The sequence below is a fragment of the Hemiscyllium ocellatum genome, chromosome 6 (genome assembly GCF_020745735.1).
Source record: "Hemiscyllium ocellatum isolate sHemOce1 chromosome 6, sHemOce1.pat.X.cur, whole genome shotgun sequence".
NCBI classification, from domain to species: domain Eukaryota; kingdom Metazoa; phylum Chordata; class Chondrichthyes; order Orectolobiformes; family Hemiscylliidae; genus Hemiscyllium; species Hemiscyllium ocellatum.
In genome coordinates, this window is record NC_083406.1 from 72,918,365 (window position 1) to 72,933,261 (window position 14,897).

At 42.3% G+C, this 14,897-nt stretch overlaps 1 protein-coding gene across 1 annotated transcript in view; it reads right to left on the bottom strand.

Moving 5' to 3' along the window:
• The window catches only part of st6gal2a (ST6 beta-galactosamide alpha-2,6-sialyltranferase 2a), an 82,298-nt gene that overhangs the window by 7,260 nt on the left and 60,141 nt on the right, over window positions 1–14,897 (bottom strand). The window contains exons 5-6 of the mRNA XM_060826665.1: window positions 3,742–3,843; window positions 902–1,076 (exon numbers count right to left, since the gene is read on the bottom strand). Coding sequence (XP_060682648.1) covers window positions 902–1,076; window positions 3,742–3,843 — 277 coding nt within the window. The remainder of the gene's footprint in view (window positions 1–901; window positions 1,077–3,741; window positions 3,844–14,897) is intronic.

Sequence of the window (14,897 nt, forward strand, 5' to 3'; positions counted from 1 at the left end):
TAGAGAGGCAAAGTATTTTTGCATTGTTGTGACAATGCTAGGAGCAATATTCCCTTTTAGATTTGCAATCCTTGTCTATGTTAAAAGTTGTTAGATGCATGGGCTCAGAAACATATTTTGTTAACCGTTGCAAACAACCTGCAATAAGGACATAAAATACAGGTGTATTATTGGGGTCCTTGCATCTTCCAAGTTACAATTTGTTACAGGACATTTGCTGTTTGGAGAGAGAGTGTTAGCAGTAGTACACTTGTTGAGAGACCATTTGCACAAATAGGACATTAGCAAGGAAGCTAGCAACTGCAGAGGACATTGTTAGTCAATGGATATTTCTCATAGACTGAGGGGATGTCATAAAAAGTATTGGTTGTAGTATATTAGTATTAGGCTTGGTTAGCCACTAAAGCATCAATGAAGGATTGCCATAGGAATGTATTAGCATGAACTGATTACTAGAAGTGAAATAATTTACCTTCAGAGAGTGAATAGAAAATATATAATCAATTTAGCTGTTGAGGAATCATTCAGGCAGCTAAAATCTAGCGTATAGGAGTCATTAGTACAGCCATAGTAATTTTAGGACTAGAAATGTTCAAGAGATCAGGTTCAAGCAAGTTAGAAGACCACAGAAGATCCAGCATCCATGGGAAAGACAGACCAACTTTTTGATGAATGAAATGTTAAGTAGCAGTGCTGATTGTCTAATCAATCTCATCAATTTGCATTCCAGATCAATGATTGTTATTTTTATCAATATGGTTATTCTTCAACATTTTTCTTTACTTGGGGATTTGGGCACTATACAAAATCCCAATGCCAGCATATAAAGAAACAAATAAAACTCCTATTTATGCTTTGTGGTACAGTTCCGCGATATGAATCACAGAACAGACAGACTTACCAATGAAACCAGAGGAGGGAGGGTTTGGCTGTATGGTTTCCTGAGTGTTTTCCTGAATTACATCCCAAAGCTGCCAGACAAACTTTGGATGAAGAATGTAGAAGGGCTGGTCAGGATTCTTTCTTCTATATCGCAAATAGGGCAGGAACAGGTTGTAATCTGGTTTCTTGTACCACTGCGAAGGAGTGTGTGCATTAAAAGAGGATCAAAATGTTCAATTTCAATACTTTAGCATAAGAGTCTTGTTTCTTTCTGACATTATTTCTCTTAATTCTTACCATTTTCAAAAGCAATTACTTTAAGTAAGTCTAGAATTCAGAAAAACTCCAGCTATTTCTATTGGTCTTGTGGACCAAATGTGATTAGATGGTCATGTATCAGCTAATTGTGATGCTGCTTATGTTAATTATTGTCAAAAGTAAGTACATAGTTCAGTAAAATCATCAAATATTTATACCTGTCCTATGCATCTGTTACTCACTTTTGCATAATAATACCAAAAGCAGATGAGTTTAAAGTGGCGACAATTCTTCATTTTCACATTAACATCAGAAGAAAAGAAGTCAATTTGATTTCTATTTCGAGACTCAAAATATTTATCAAAAGACACAGTTTACCACTCTGTGAGAGAACACAATTCTGTTACATTGTCCATTTATGTTAAGCTATTCTCCATCAACATACCTTCCAGTTGGGGACTGGGAGAAGAGGAAGATGTGGGTGGCTAGGAGAGTGATAGCAGAGGTGGGATCAGAAGTTCTGATGAAGTGTCACTGGACTCAAAACATAATTCTGTTTTCTTCCCACAGATGCTGCCAGACCTGCTGAGTTTCTCCAGCAATTTCTGTTTTTGTTTCAGATCTTCAGCATCTGCTGTTCTTTGTTTCATTACAGAATAAAAGAGACCTTGTTGTAATTGTTTATTGTATAAGGTTTTGATGAGATCCCACCTGGAATACTGTCTACAGCTCTGGTAGTGGTTGAGCAAATATTCAGTAGATAGCTTCCTGATACAAAATTGTCAGACAACCATGAGAGGATGAGTAAATTGGCCCTGTGCTCACTGGCAAATATGCAGAATAGTTCTATCTCTATTGTAGAGGCCAACTGGAATTTCTTATTCAGCTGCCTACAGGTGACCCACCAGCAGCCGAGCAGATTCTAGATTCTTCTCAGCTGCCTGATCACAATTGCTGCTGACATCCATCCAGTGGACAGGGTTCTAACTCCTCAGGAGGGGACTGCATTGTTCTTTCCTTTTTTGTCAAGTTTTAAAAGGTCATTCAGAGGTTGCCTCAAAATGGCGGCTCTGTCTTTCACTATTGCCTGAGCTGTAGGCTTCATCATTTTGGAGATGGAGAATGTTCTGTTGGAGCACCAGTTCTGGCAGTCCAATGGCAATACCTCCTAGCATATTGAGTCCACCCTCTGGACACTAATTGATTCAGGGAAAACCACTGCTGTAAGGCTGTTCCACACTCACTGTAGGTTTTTGACTCATAGTTGACCCCAATGCTTGACTACTTTGGACAGTAGTCAATTTAAGAAAGGGTCAAATTCTGAACAAGAACCCCATCATCAATGGCACTCATCCAAAACTAACCAGGAAAATTATGAAATAAAGGGAGGATCTTGCTGTAACGATATGATGATTGTTATAGTTACTTTCAGTTGAGGGAGAGACGCTATTAAAAGTTGCACATGGAGCATGGTATTACAAGTGTGCCACTGAAATTGTGTGAATTTGAGAACTGTGACAATAAGAAATGGCAACCCTGATGTGATGATCTGATTAGGGGCCAGTAAAGTTGTGTGAAATCTCAGGTATTTACAAAGAGAATAAAGCCACAAAATTCCATGTTTCCAACAAACAAAATAAACATAACTATAGAAATTTAAGAAAAGTAATACAATCTACTAAACCTACATCTTTTCTCTAGAAAATAAAGGCAGATACTTACTATATATCTCAGCACCTCAAAGATTAATGTAATCAATGGCCAGTTACATTTGTTTTGGTTGAAATATAAAAGTCAGAGCAGACACAGCAATCTTCCACCTTTGACTTTTTCCTACCTTCAGGCAGTTGCTACAATACAAATTAAATGCCTTTATGTCGACCATAAGTGTTAAGATTTGGCAGGTGGTTCTTACAACGAGATGTCCTTCCTGCTGCTAACCTTCCCCATTTAACCAGGCTGAGAACTGGCACTGACACACATGGCTTGTTCACACACAAATGGCTGGGTTCTTTTGTTGATGACTATTCCCAGAGTAGAACGTGAACCTGGGGCCTTCTGTGTCTGAGAAAGGAAGGTGACTCACTAAGCCACCATAGCATTTGGTGGCTCCTCTCTGAGGAGAGCACGGAACTCTTTTTGAAGTAATGCTGCAGTATCTTTTAACTCCATTGGACCAGATAGACAATTGCAGCTTAGCAAAGAGAGGAAAACATCACACTTTGAAACATCATTGAAATGAAGAAGGGAGGCAGATATTTCAGGCTAATATCCTGGGGATTTTAGGCAGTCTGAACTATATGTGATTCAAGAACTACAGAAATGAGGCATATTCTTAACAGCACACTGAAATGATCATCCATTTCTAAGACATTATGGATGAGCAGCTAACATTGGTCTTTCCAAAAATGCCTTTATCTTATGAAGCATCAATCTAGATTATAAAATCAAGTCCTGGATTGGGATTTAGAACTGGTAATTAACTAATACAAAAATAAAAGTGCTACCACTTAGCCACACTAATCCCTTTACTTCATTGTGCCTTTCTGAACAAGCAGTGTTCACAAGTATAGCAGAAACATTTCCATCAGTTGTTCTTACCTTAAGGAGGTTTACTGAGTATGGTGCAGGATCCCAGGCCACCAAAACCACATTCTTGAATAGTATGTTATTATTAAATTTGTGCTCTGGGTTAACAAGTATCTGCAAATTATAATGAAAACAAAATATTACTTAAAAAAAGCAGTGAATGAAATCACGAATTACCGAAAGGTATTGCACAGAGTTAAAAGGTGGAAAATTATTTCCAAAAGGAACTTAAATATTCAGGAAGCTGTTGAACAGCAAAAATGCATACATTGCATTTTAAGAATGGTTGTGATTAGACAAATTATTCATGATCATAGGTAAGGTTGATACCAAAATGCATCTATTCATTCACAACTTAACTAGAGTGTTCATAAAGCTATTAGAATATAAGAGACATTTTTTGATAGCCATTTAATACGTGTGCTAGCCATAAAGTAATGGTTTGCAATTTATTAAAATATGTCCGCAATTCTTAAATAGGAATAATTTCAGTATTAGTTACTGAATGAAAATAGACGTGCCATTAGAAAAGAATACATTTATCCTTCTCACTTCCTACGTACATTTGTAATTTCTCTGACATTTTGCATCAGTTTCGGAATTTCTAGTTTGCGGGCTCCAGCAGCCTCCTCTTTACCAGGGATGTACGATCCCTTTACACGTTCATCTGCCATCAGGATAGTCTCAGGTGTCTCTGCTTCTTAGAAAAAAGCCCTGAGCCATCCCCATTTACCACCACCCTCATCCATCTGGCCAAGCTCATCTTCACGCTGAACAACTTCTTTTTTAACTCCCCTTACTTTCTTGAGGTCCAAGGGGTGGCCATGAGTACTCGCATGGGCCTCGGATACACCTGTTTCTTTGTGGGATACATGGAACATTCCTTGTTCCACTCCTACTCCAGTTTCCTCCAACAACTCTTTTTCCAGCATAGCAATGACATAATCCATCAACCTCCCTCTCTCGTCCTGAATTAGAAAAATTAATCAATTTCGCTTCCAATTACCATTCTGCTCTCATTTTCACCTGGTCAATCTCTTACTCCTCCCTTCCCTTCTGCGAGGCCTCGGTTTCCATTTCTGGGGATAGACTGGCCACCAACATCCACAACAAATGCCACTGGCTCCCACAGTTATCTTGCTGATAAATCCTCACATCTGTTTCCTGTAAAGACTCTATTCTATTCTCTCAGTTCCTCCATCTTTGTCACATCTGTCCTGATGATGCCAACTTCAAGGGAGCCTCCAAAATGTCCACCCTCTTCCTCAACCGAGGATTCTCCAGCACCATGGTTGACAGGCCCTCAGTTGGGTCCAACCCATCTTCTGCACTTTGGCCCTCACTCCCTCTCTTCCCTCCGACAACAGTCTTCACCTACCATCCCAGCAGCATCCACATCCAGAGGATCATTAGCCGCCATTTCTGCCACCTCCAGTGGGATGTCACCACCAGGCATATGTTTCACTCCCCTCCATTGTCAGTCTTCGGCAGGGACACCTTGCTCTACTTCTCCTTCACTCTCAACATTCCCCCACAATCACAGTGCAATACCTACCTATTTACTTCCTCCCACCTCACTAACGAAGGGCCAAAACATACCTGCCAGGCTAAACTGTGCTTTACCTGCACTTCACACAAACTAGTTGACTGTATTCGTTGCTCACAATGTAGTCTCTTCTACATTGGGGAAACAAAACGCAGGCTTGATGACCACTTTGCAGAACACCTCTATTCTGTCTGCAAAAAAGACCCTGAGCCTCCAGTTGCCTGTCACTTCAAAACACCACCATGTTCCCTGGTCAATTTCTCTGTCTCTGCCTTGCTGCAGTGCTACATCCAAGCTCTGCGCAAGCTGAAAGAACAACACCTCATTTTCTGCTTGAGAACCCTGCAGACTTAGAGAGTCAAAGAGATGTACAGCATGGAAACAGACCCTTCGGTCTAACCCGTCCAGGCTGACCAGATATCCCAATCCAATCTAGTCCCACCTGCCAACACCTGGCCCATTTCCCTCCAAACCCTTCCTATTCATATACCCATCCAAATGCCTCTTAAATGTTGCAATTGTACCAGCCTCCACCACATCCTCTGGCAGCTCATTCCATACATGTACCACCCTCTGCATGAAAAAGTTGCCTCTTAGGTCTTTTTTATATCTTTCCCCTCTCATCCTAAACCTATGCCTCTAGTTCTGGACTCCCGACCCTAAGGAAAGGACTTTGTCTATTTATCCTATCCATGCCCCTCATAATTTTGTAAACCTCTATTAGGTCACCCCTCAGCCTCCAATGGTCCAGGGAAAACAGCCCCAGCCTGTTCAGCCTCCTCCTATAGCTCAAATCCTCCAACCCTGGCAACGTCCTTGTAAATCTTTTCTGAACCCTTTCAAGTTTCACAACATCTTTCCAATAGGAAGGAGGCGGGAATTGCACGCAATATTCCAACAGTGGCCTAACCAATGTCCTGTACAGCCGCAACATGACCTCCCAACTCCTGTACTCAATACTCTGAGCAATAAAGGAAAGCATAACAAATGCCTTCACTATCCTATCTACCTGCGACTCCACTTTCAAGGAGCTATGAACCTGCACTCAAGATCTCTTTGTTCAGCAACACTCCCTAGGACGTTACCATTAAGTGTAGAAGTCCTGCTAAGATTTGCTTTCCCAAAATGCAGCACCTCGCATTTATCTGAATTAAACTCCATCTGCCACTTCTCAGCCCATTGGCCCATCTGGTACAGATCCTGTTGTAATCTGAGGTAACCCTCTTTGCTATCCACTACACCTCCAATATTGGTGTCATCTGCAAACTTACTAACTGTACCACTTATGCTCGCATCCAAATCATTTACATAAATGATGAAAAGTAGAGGGCCAAGCACCGATCCTTGTGGCACTCCACTCGTCACAGGCCTCCAGTCTGAACAACAACCCTCCACCACCACCCTCTGTCTTCTACCTTTGAGCCAGTTCTGTATCCAAATGGCTAGTTCTCCCTGTATTCCATTAGATCTAACCTTGCTAATCAGTCTCCCATGGAGATCCAATATTGAGTTCAACAAGTTTTGGGCTTCAGCACAGTATCAAATGTACAAAGCTGCCATTCTTGGTGCCATCTTGGGTATCAAAGTACTTAGGTACAAAATCTTAGGTACAAAGTTGAAAAATATAGAAACAAAGTTAAAGATTAAACTTTACAGCCTTCTTAGTATAAAGTAGAAAAATAAAGAAATGAAGTTAAAAGTTCAACATTACAGCCTTTCTTAAGTGCTTAGCCATGCTGGACTCACACTCCCTACAAGGATGCAATCTCCTCTGCTTTGAACTGGTCTCCTCGCATTGGTGCTTCACCGGGAGTCCTTGTGCTGCCTGTTCTCACCGCCACATAGATGCCAGGAGATCTCTCTCATCACCGCATTGGCCTCATTCTTCCCGTATTGGGCTCGATCTCTGATCCAGGCCCCAAGTTGCTGGCATACTCTGGACAATGGTGAAGCTGCGATGCCATCGCTATTGCTGCCTCCAGAGGGAACTCTCTCCAGGAAAAGACTTCCATTAGCATCCAGAGGTATTTATTGTCCCAGGCTGACCTTTATCCAGTACTTTGTCTGTCCAACTGTTTTTCTCTCTCTTTGGGCTCTATCTCCACCTTTTGTTTACTTCCCCATCATCCTAACTTCTGCAGAAATACCAACCTTTTCCAAGCTACAATTTGTTCTGAAGAAAGGTCACGGGACCTGAAACATTAATGCTACTTTCTCTCCATAGATGCTGCCAGACCTGTTGAGCTTCTCCAGCAATTTGTTTCACATGTCCATCATCCGCAGATCGTTTGTTTTACATTATCTCCATCGCAAGATTTTAAATGAATTTCTACTCTGGGCAGGTTAAATGACAAGGAGTATTTCCTGATAACATGTAATAACCAACATTTTTAAAAAAGGAAGTTCCCTCTAGGCAAGCTACAATAATTCTTGACAATTAAAGCAATTTATGAGGGAGCTCATGTACAAAGATAGTCTGAAAACATGGAAACTCAAACTCAAATTCTAAAAAACATAATACTTAAGAGCAGGGTTACTGGTTAGGATCATGGAATTCAATTCCACTTTTCCAATGTTATGAAAAAAAGGAATATTGATTGGGGTGCAAAGTGATAATATCACTTAACTAGCTATTGAGAGGTTGAAGCTCCTGGCCTGGAGGGACCAATTTGAATCTCACCGTGGTAGTTGATGGAATTTATATTCAATTCAAAATTCTAGAATTAAACTAGTAGTCGAATGATAATCAAGAAACCAAGGTCAATTGTCATAAGCAGCCATTGTTTGATTAATGCTCTTTAGTGAAGGAAATCTGCACCCTTTACATGTTCTGCCATATGTAACACACGAGACCCACAAATGTAGTTGACTCTCAAAAGCCTTCTGAAATGGCCTAGCAAGCCATACAGTTGTATCCAACCTTTCTGAATTTGAAGAAAAAGAATCAAACTCGTTATATTGCCTAGCATGGGTGTAGGTGCCAGAAATTATAACAGTAAATGTAACTACCTCAGCTAATATTCTGGGTTCAAATCATACCATGGCAGATGGAGGAATTTGAATTAAAAAAAATGGAATTAAGAATCAACTGATGATCGTAAAGCCATAGTCGATTGTCAGAAAAAGCCACCTGGCACATTAATGTCCTTCAGGAAAGGAAATCTGTCCTACACATGACACCAATCCATAGCAATGTGGTTGACTCTCAACTGCCCTCTGAAATGGCCACTCACTTATATCAATCACTACGCAGTCGCAGGAAAGAAATAAAACTGGACGGACCACCTGGCATCGACCTGGGCTCCAGAAAAGACAATGGCAGAAATAGCCCAGTGGACCCTGCAAAGTCTTTCTTACTGACATCTGTGGATTTGTGCAGCCTGACATTGTCATACTTTTGGGATCATCACCATCACCATCCTTGGACACTTCCTGTCCCAAAGGGAGGATAGATGCAGCAGAGGTGATGGCACAGTGGTATCCAGTCAAGGGGAATCTGCCGTGGGAGCCCTCAACATTGACTCTGGACCCCATGGAGTCTCATGGCTTCAGGTTAAACAATAGCAAGGAAACCTGCTGATTGCCAGATACCGTTCTCCTTCAGTGAATAAGTCAGCGCTCCTCCATCTTGAACAATACTTGAAGGAAGCACTGAGTGTTCTGAGTGTGCAAAATGTACTCCGAGGTAGGAGATTTCATCACCTACCACCAAGAGTGGTTGGGCAGCAGTACTACTGATTGAGCTGGTCGGGTCTTAAAGACCATAGCTGCTATGGGACTGAGTCTGCAGCAGTTCATGAGGGAACCAAAAAGAGGGAAAAATGTACTTCACTTCAACCTTACCAATTTGCCGGCTGAAGATGCATCTGTCCATGATAGTATCGGTAAGAGCAACCACTTCACAGTCCTTGTGGAGATCAGGTCCCGCCTACACATTAAGCACACCCTCTATCATGTTGAGTGGCACTATCATTGTGCTAAATGGGACAGATTTTGAACAAACATATCAACTCAAGATTGGGCATCCATGAGAAGCTGTGGGCCATTGACAGCAGCAGAATTATACTCCAGCACAATCTGTAACCTCATGGCCCAGCATAGGGCTGATATCCCTAGAGAGTCAGAGACTGAGGCGTGACCTTACAGCGGTTTATAAAATCATGAGTGGCATGGATAGGGTAAATAGAGAAGGTCTTTTCACTGGAGTGGGGATGTCCAGAACTAGAGGGCATAGATTTAGGTGAGAGGGAAAAAATTTGAAAAGGAAGTATGGGACAACATTTTCATGCAAAGGGTGGTGCCTGTATGGAATGAGCTGTCAGAGGAAGTGGTGGAGGCTGGTACAATTACAACATTTAAAAGACATCTGCATGGGTATATGAATAGGAAGGTTTTAGATGGACATGGATCAAGTGCTGGCAAATGGTTAGGATATCTGATCGACATGGACAAGTTGGACTGAAGGGTCTGTTTCTGGGCTGTGCATCTCTATGACTCTATATCCCCCCACACAACCATTACCAAGCCATGAGATCAATCTAGGTTTGATGGAAAGTGCAGGAGAGAATGCCAGGAGCAACACCAGACTTACCTAAAAATGAGGTGTCAACTTGGAGAAACTACCAAAAAGGACTACTTACGCACCAAACAGCATAAAGCAGCAAGTGAGAGACAGAACTAAGCAGTCCCACAACAAATGGATCAGATCTAAGCTCTGCAGCCCTTCCACTTCCAGTCGTGAATGTGGTGAATGATTAAACAATTTACTGGAAGAGAAGGCCCCACAAATATCTTCATTCCCAAAGATGGAAGAGCCCAGCACTTCAGTACAAAAGAGAAGGCTAAGTATTTGCAGCAGTCTTCAATCAGAAGTGCCAAGTGGATGATTCAATTTAACCCCCTCCAGTAATCCCCAGCATTACAGGTACCTGTTTTCAGCCAGTTCATTTCACTCCACGAGATATTGCGAAACAGTTAGAGGCATTGGATAGTGCAAAGGGTATGGGCCCTGACAACATTCTGGCAACTGGAGACATGTGCTCCCAAACTTACTGCCTACTTGTCAGCACAAAGTAAAGCAGTAGAAGCCTAACCTGACAAATTACAGCCCCATCAGTCTACTCTTGATCATCAATAAAGCGATGGAAGTTGTCATCAACAGGGCTATCAAGCAGCACCTGCTCAACAATAACCTGCTTAGTGACACCCAGTTTGGGTTTCTCCAGGCTCGCTTAGTTTCTGACCTCAATCTGGCCTTGATCCAAACATGGACAAAAAAGCATCCACTCCCTCCACCACCAATGCTCAGTAGCAGCAGTGTGTACTATCCACAAGATGCACTTCAGAAATTCACCAGTGATCCACACCTTCCAAACCCAAGACCACTTCCATCTCGAAGGACAAGGGCAACAGATATATGGGAACACCACCACCTGCAAGATCTCCTCTAGGCCACTCACCATCCTGACTTGCAGAAAATCCTGGAATTCCATCCTTAACATCTCAGCCTCCTCCAGATGTCCCCAGTATCATATATGCTCGTGTTCAGCCAATTCAGTCCACTCCAGATTATTTAAGAACCCATTATGTAATGCTTCTTCAAAATGGTGTTCAACATAGAGAAGTACTGAGTCTTTATGTGAGGTGGCAAGTGGGGGTACCACAGAAAACATGTTGTAATATCTAGAATAAATACGGAATGATGATGAACGAGTCTGAGACTTTGGTTAAGTGGTATGTTTCCTGTGAATATGGCTGCACCAGGCTTTTTTGCAGCAGAGAATGACAGGAGCTGGGCGGAAGTGAGGTCAGAGCACAGAGGCTGTTGGGAAGGTTAGTGAGTGTAGTTAAGTAGATGTGTTTTGGACAGGATCTTCAGCGAGGTCATTACACCGAGCATACCAGAAGAGAGAAGGGAGATGACGATGAGGAAGGAATAGATCATTCAAGTAAAATAGACCCCAGGTGAAGTACCTCTCGTGAACAGGTTGACTTCCTTGGAAACTGTCGTGACAGACAACACTGCTAGTCCGAGAGGCAGACAGGTCTGCTAATCGAAAATTGGTGTTGAGGTAAAACCATAAGACCATAAGACATAGGAATGGAAGTAAGGCCATTCGGCCCATCGAGTCCACTCCGCCAATCAATCATGGTAGAGCCGAGGAGTCAGACATCATGCAGAGCCGTGGTAGTAGGGCCCTCCATAGTGAGACTGAAAGGGGTTTCTGCGGCAACCAGAGGGATTTAAGGATGGTGTGTTGCCTTCCTGGTGCCAGGATCCAGGACGTTGCTGACAGAGTGCAGGGAATTCTCAAGGGCGAAGGTGAAGAGCGAGAGGCGGTGGTGCATGTCAGCACAAATGACGTTGGGAAGAAGAGGAGGGACATTCTACAACGGGACTCGAAAGTAGGCTAAGAAGCAGGACTTCCAGGTTGGTTATTTCCAGTTTGCTTCCAGTTCCTTTGGCTGGAGGGGGCAGGAACAGGGAGGTTTTGCAGTAAGGATAAGTTATGCAAGAGGGATGGGCTGCACCTTAATAGGTGAGAGACCAGCATTCTGGCAGGCAGGCTTGACACTGCAACACAGATGTGTTTAAACTAAGTAGTGGGGTGAGGGGACACACTGGAAATTTTAAGAAGGAAGTTAAAGGGAAAGTGAGAATAAGAGAAGTTAAGAAAGACAACAGAACGAAGGAGCAGAAAACACAAGAAGGGATCATACAGTATGGTCAAGTGAAGTAGGGATTGATAGGAAGGGTGAGAGGAGTAACAAATTAAAAATATTATATATGAATGCACAAAGCATAAGAAATAAGGAGGATGAGCTTGAAGCTCAGTTGGAAATTGGCAGGTACGATGCTGTGGGGACAACTGACGTGGTTTCAAGTGAACAGGGCCTGGGAAATGAATATTCAAGGCTCTACATGCTATTGAAAGGACAGACTGATGGGCAGAGGGGGTGGGGTGGCACTGTTTGTGAGTGATATTCAGTTCCTTGAAAGTGGGACATAGAATCAAGAGATGTAAAGTCAGTATGGATACAGCTGAGAAATTCTAAGGGTAGAAATACCCTAATGGGAGTTGTCTACAGGCCCCCAAACAGTAGTCTGGATGTAGGGTGTAAGTTGAATAAGGAGTTGAAATTGGCCTGTTGCAAGGGTATTACTACAGTTGTTATAGGGGATTTCAACTTGCAGGTAGACTGGGAGAATTAGGATGGTACTGGACCCCAAGAAAGGGTGTTTTTGGAGTACCTCCAAGATGGATTCTAGAACAGCTTATACTGGAGCCTACCATGGAGAAGACAATTCTGGATCTGGTGTTGTGCAATGAACCGGATTTGATCAGGGACCCTGAAGTAAAGGAACCATTAGGAGGTAATAATATGATAATATGAGATAATATGATAAGTTTTAATCTGCAATTTGAGAGGGAGAATTGGAAGTGTCAGTATTGCAATTGAACAAAGGGAACTATGGAGCTCTGAGGGAGCCAAAGTTCAATGGTTCAAACCCTAGCAGGGATGTCAGTGGAACACCAATGGCAGGTCTATCTGGATATAATGCAGAAGGTGCAGGATCAGTTCATTCCAAAGAGGAAGAAAGATCCTAAGGGGAGGCAGGGGCGGCTGTGGCTGATGAGGGAAGTTAAGGACTGTATAAAGATAAAAATGAAGTACAACATAGCAAAGATGAGCGGGAAGCTAGAGGACTGGGAAACTTTTAAAGAGCAACCTAGGATAACTAAAAAGGTAATATATGCAGAAAAAATGAGGTACGAAGGCAAACTGGCCAAAAAAAAGGAGGATAGTAAAAGGTTTTTTGGTATATGAAAAGAAAATAAAAGGTTAAGACTAAAATAGGGACCTTGAAGGCAGAAACTGGTGAATTTATTATGGGGAATAAGGAAATGGCAGAAGAATTTAATAGGTACTTTGGATCTGTCTTTACATGGGAAGACACGAGCAAACTCCCAGATGTAATTGTGGTTGAAGGACCTCGGGTAATGGATGAACTGAAGGGAATTTATATTAGGCAGGAAATGGTGTTGGATAGACTGATAGGTCTGAAAGCTGATAAGTCCCCGAGACATGATGATCTGCATCCCAGGGTACTTAAGGAGGTGGCTCTAGAAATCGTGGACGCATTGGTAATCATTTTCCAATGTTCTATAGATTCAGGATCAGTTCCTGTGGATTGGAGGGTGGCTAATGTTGTCCCACTTTTCAAAAAGGAGGGAGAGGGAAAACAGGGAATTATAGACCGGTTAGCCTGACGTCAGTGGTGGGAAAGATGCTGGATTACTAATGATGAAATTATGACTCATTTGGATAGCAGTAACAGGATATATCAGAGTCAGCATGGGTTTACGAAGGGGAAGTCATGCTTGACTAATCTTCTGGAATTTTTTGAGGATGTAACTATGAAGATGGACAAGGGAGAGCCAATGGATGTAGTGTACTTGGACTTTTAGAAAGCTTTTGGTAAAGTCCCACATAGGAGATTAGTGAATAAAATTATGGGACATGATATTGGAGGCGAAATACTGTCTTGGATTGAAAATTGGCTGGCTGACAGGAAGCAAAGAGTAGTGATAAATGGGTCCCTTTCAGAATGATAGGCAGTGACCAGTGGGGTACCACAAGGTTCAGTGCTGGGATGCAGCTGTTTATAATGTACATTAATGATATAGATGAAAGTATTAAAAGTAATATTAGCAAATTTGCTGAGGACACAAAGCTAGGTGGCAGGGTGAAATGTGAGGAGGATTTATGAGAATACAGGGTGACTTGGACAGGCTAGGTGAGTGGACAGATACATGGCAGATAAAGAACAAAGAACAAAGAAAATTTACAGCCTAGGAACAGGCCCTTCTGCCCTTCAAGCTTGAGTTGATCCAAATCCACTGTCTAAACCTATTGCCCAATTCCTAAACATTTGTATCCCTCTGCTCCCCACCTACTCATGCATCTGTCCAGATGCACCTTACATGAATCTACTGTGTCTGCCTCTATTACCTCTACTGGCAAAGCGTTCCAGGCACTTACCACCCTAAGTGTAAAGTACTTGCTGCGTATATCCCCCTTAAACTATTCACCTTTTACCTGGAACACATGACCTCTTGTTATTGAATCCATCACCCTGGGAAAACGGTTATCTCCATCTACCCTGTCTATACTCTTCATGATTTTGTAGACCTCAATCAGGTTCCCCCTCAATCTCTCTTTTTCTAATGAAAACAATCCTAATCTACTCAACCTCTCTTCATAGCTAGCATCTTCCATACCAGGCAACATCCTCATAAACCTTCTCTGCATCCTCTCCAAAGTGTCCACATCCTTTTGGTAATGTGGTGACTAGAACTGTACACAGTATTCTAAATGCAGCCGAACCAAAATCTTGTACAATTTTAACATGACCTGCCAGCTCTTATGCTCAATACCCCATCCGATGAAGGCAAGCATACCATATGCCTTCCTGGCCACTCTATCCACCTGTGCAGCCACCTTAAGGGTATAGTAGACCTGAACTCCCAGATCTCTCTGTTCTTCAACTTTTCCCAGGGCCCTTCCATTTACAGTATAGTTTGCTCTAGAATTAAACTTCCCAAACTGCATCACTCCA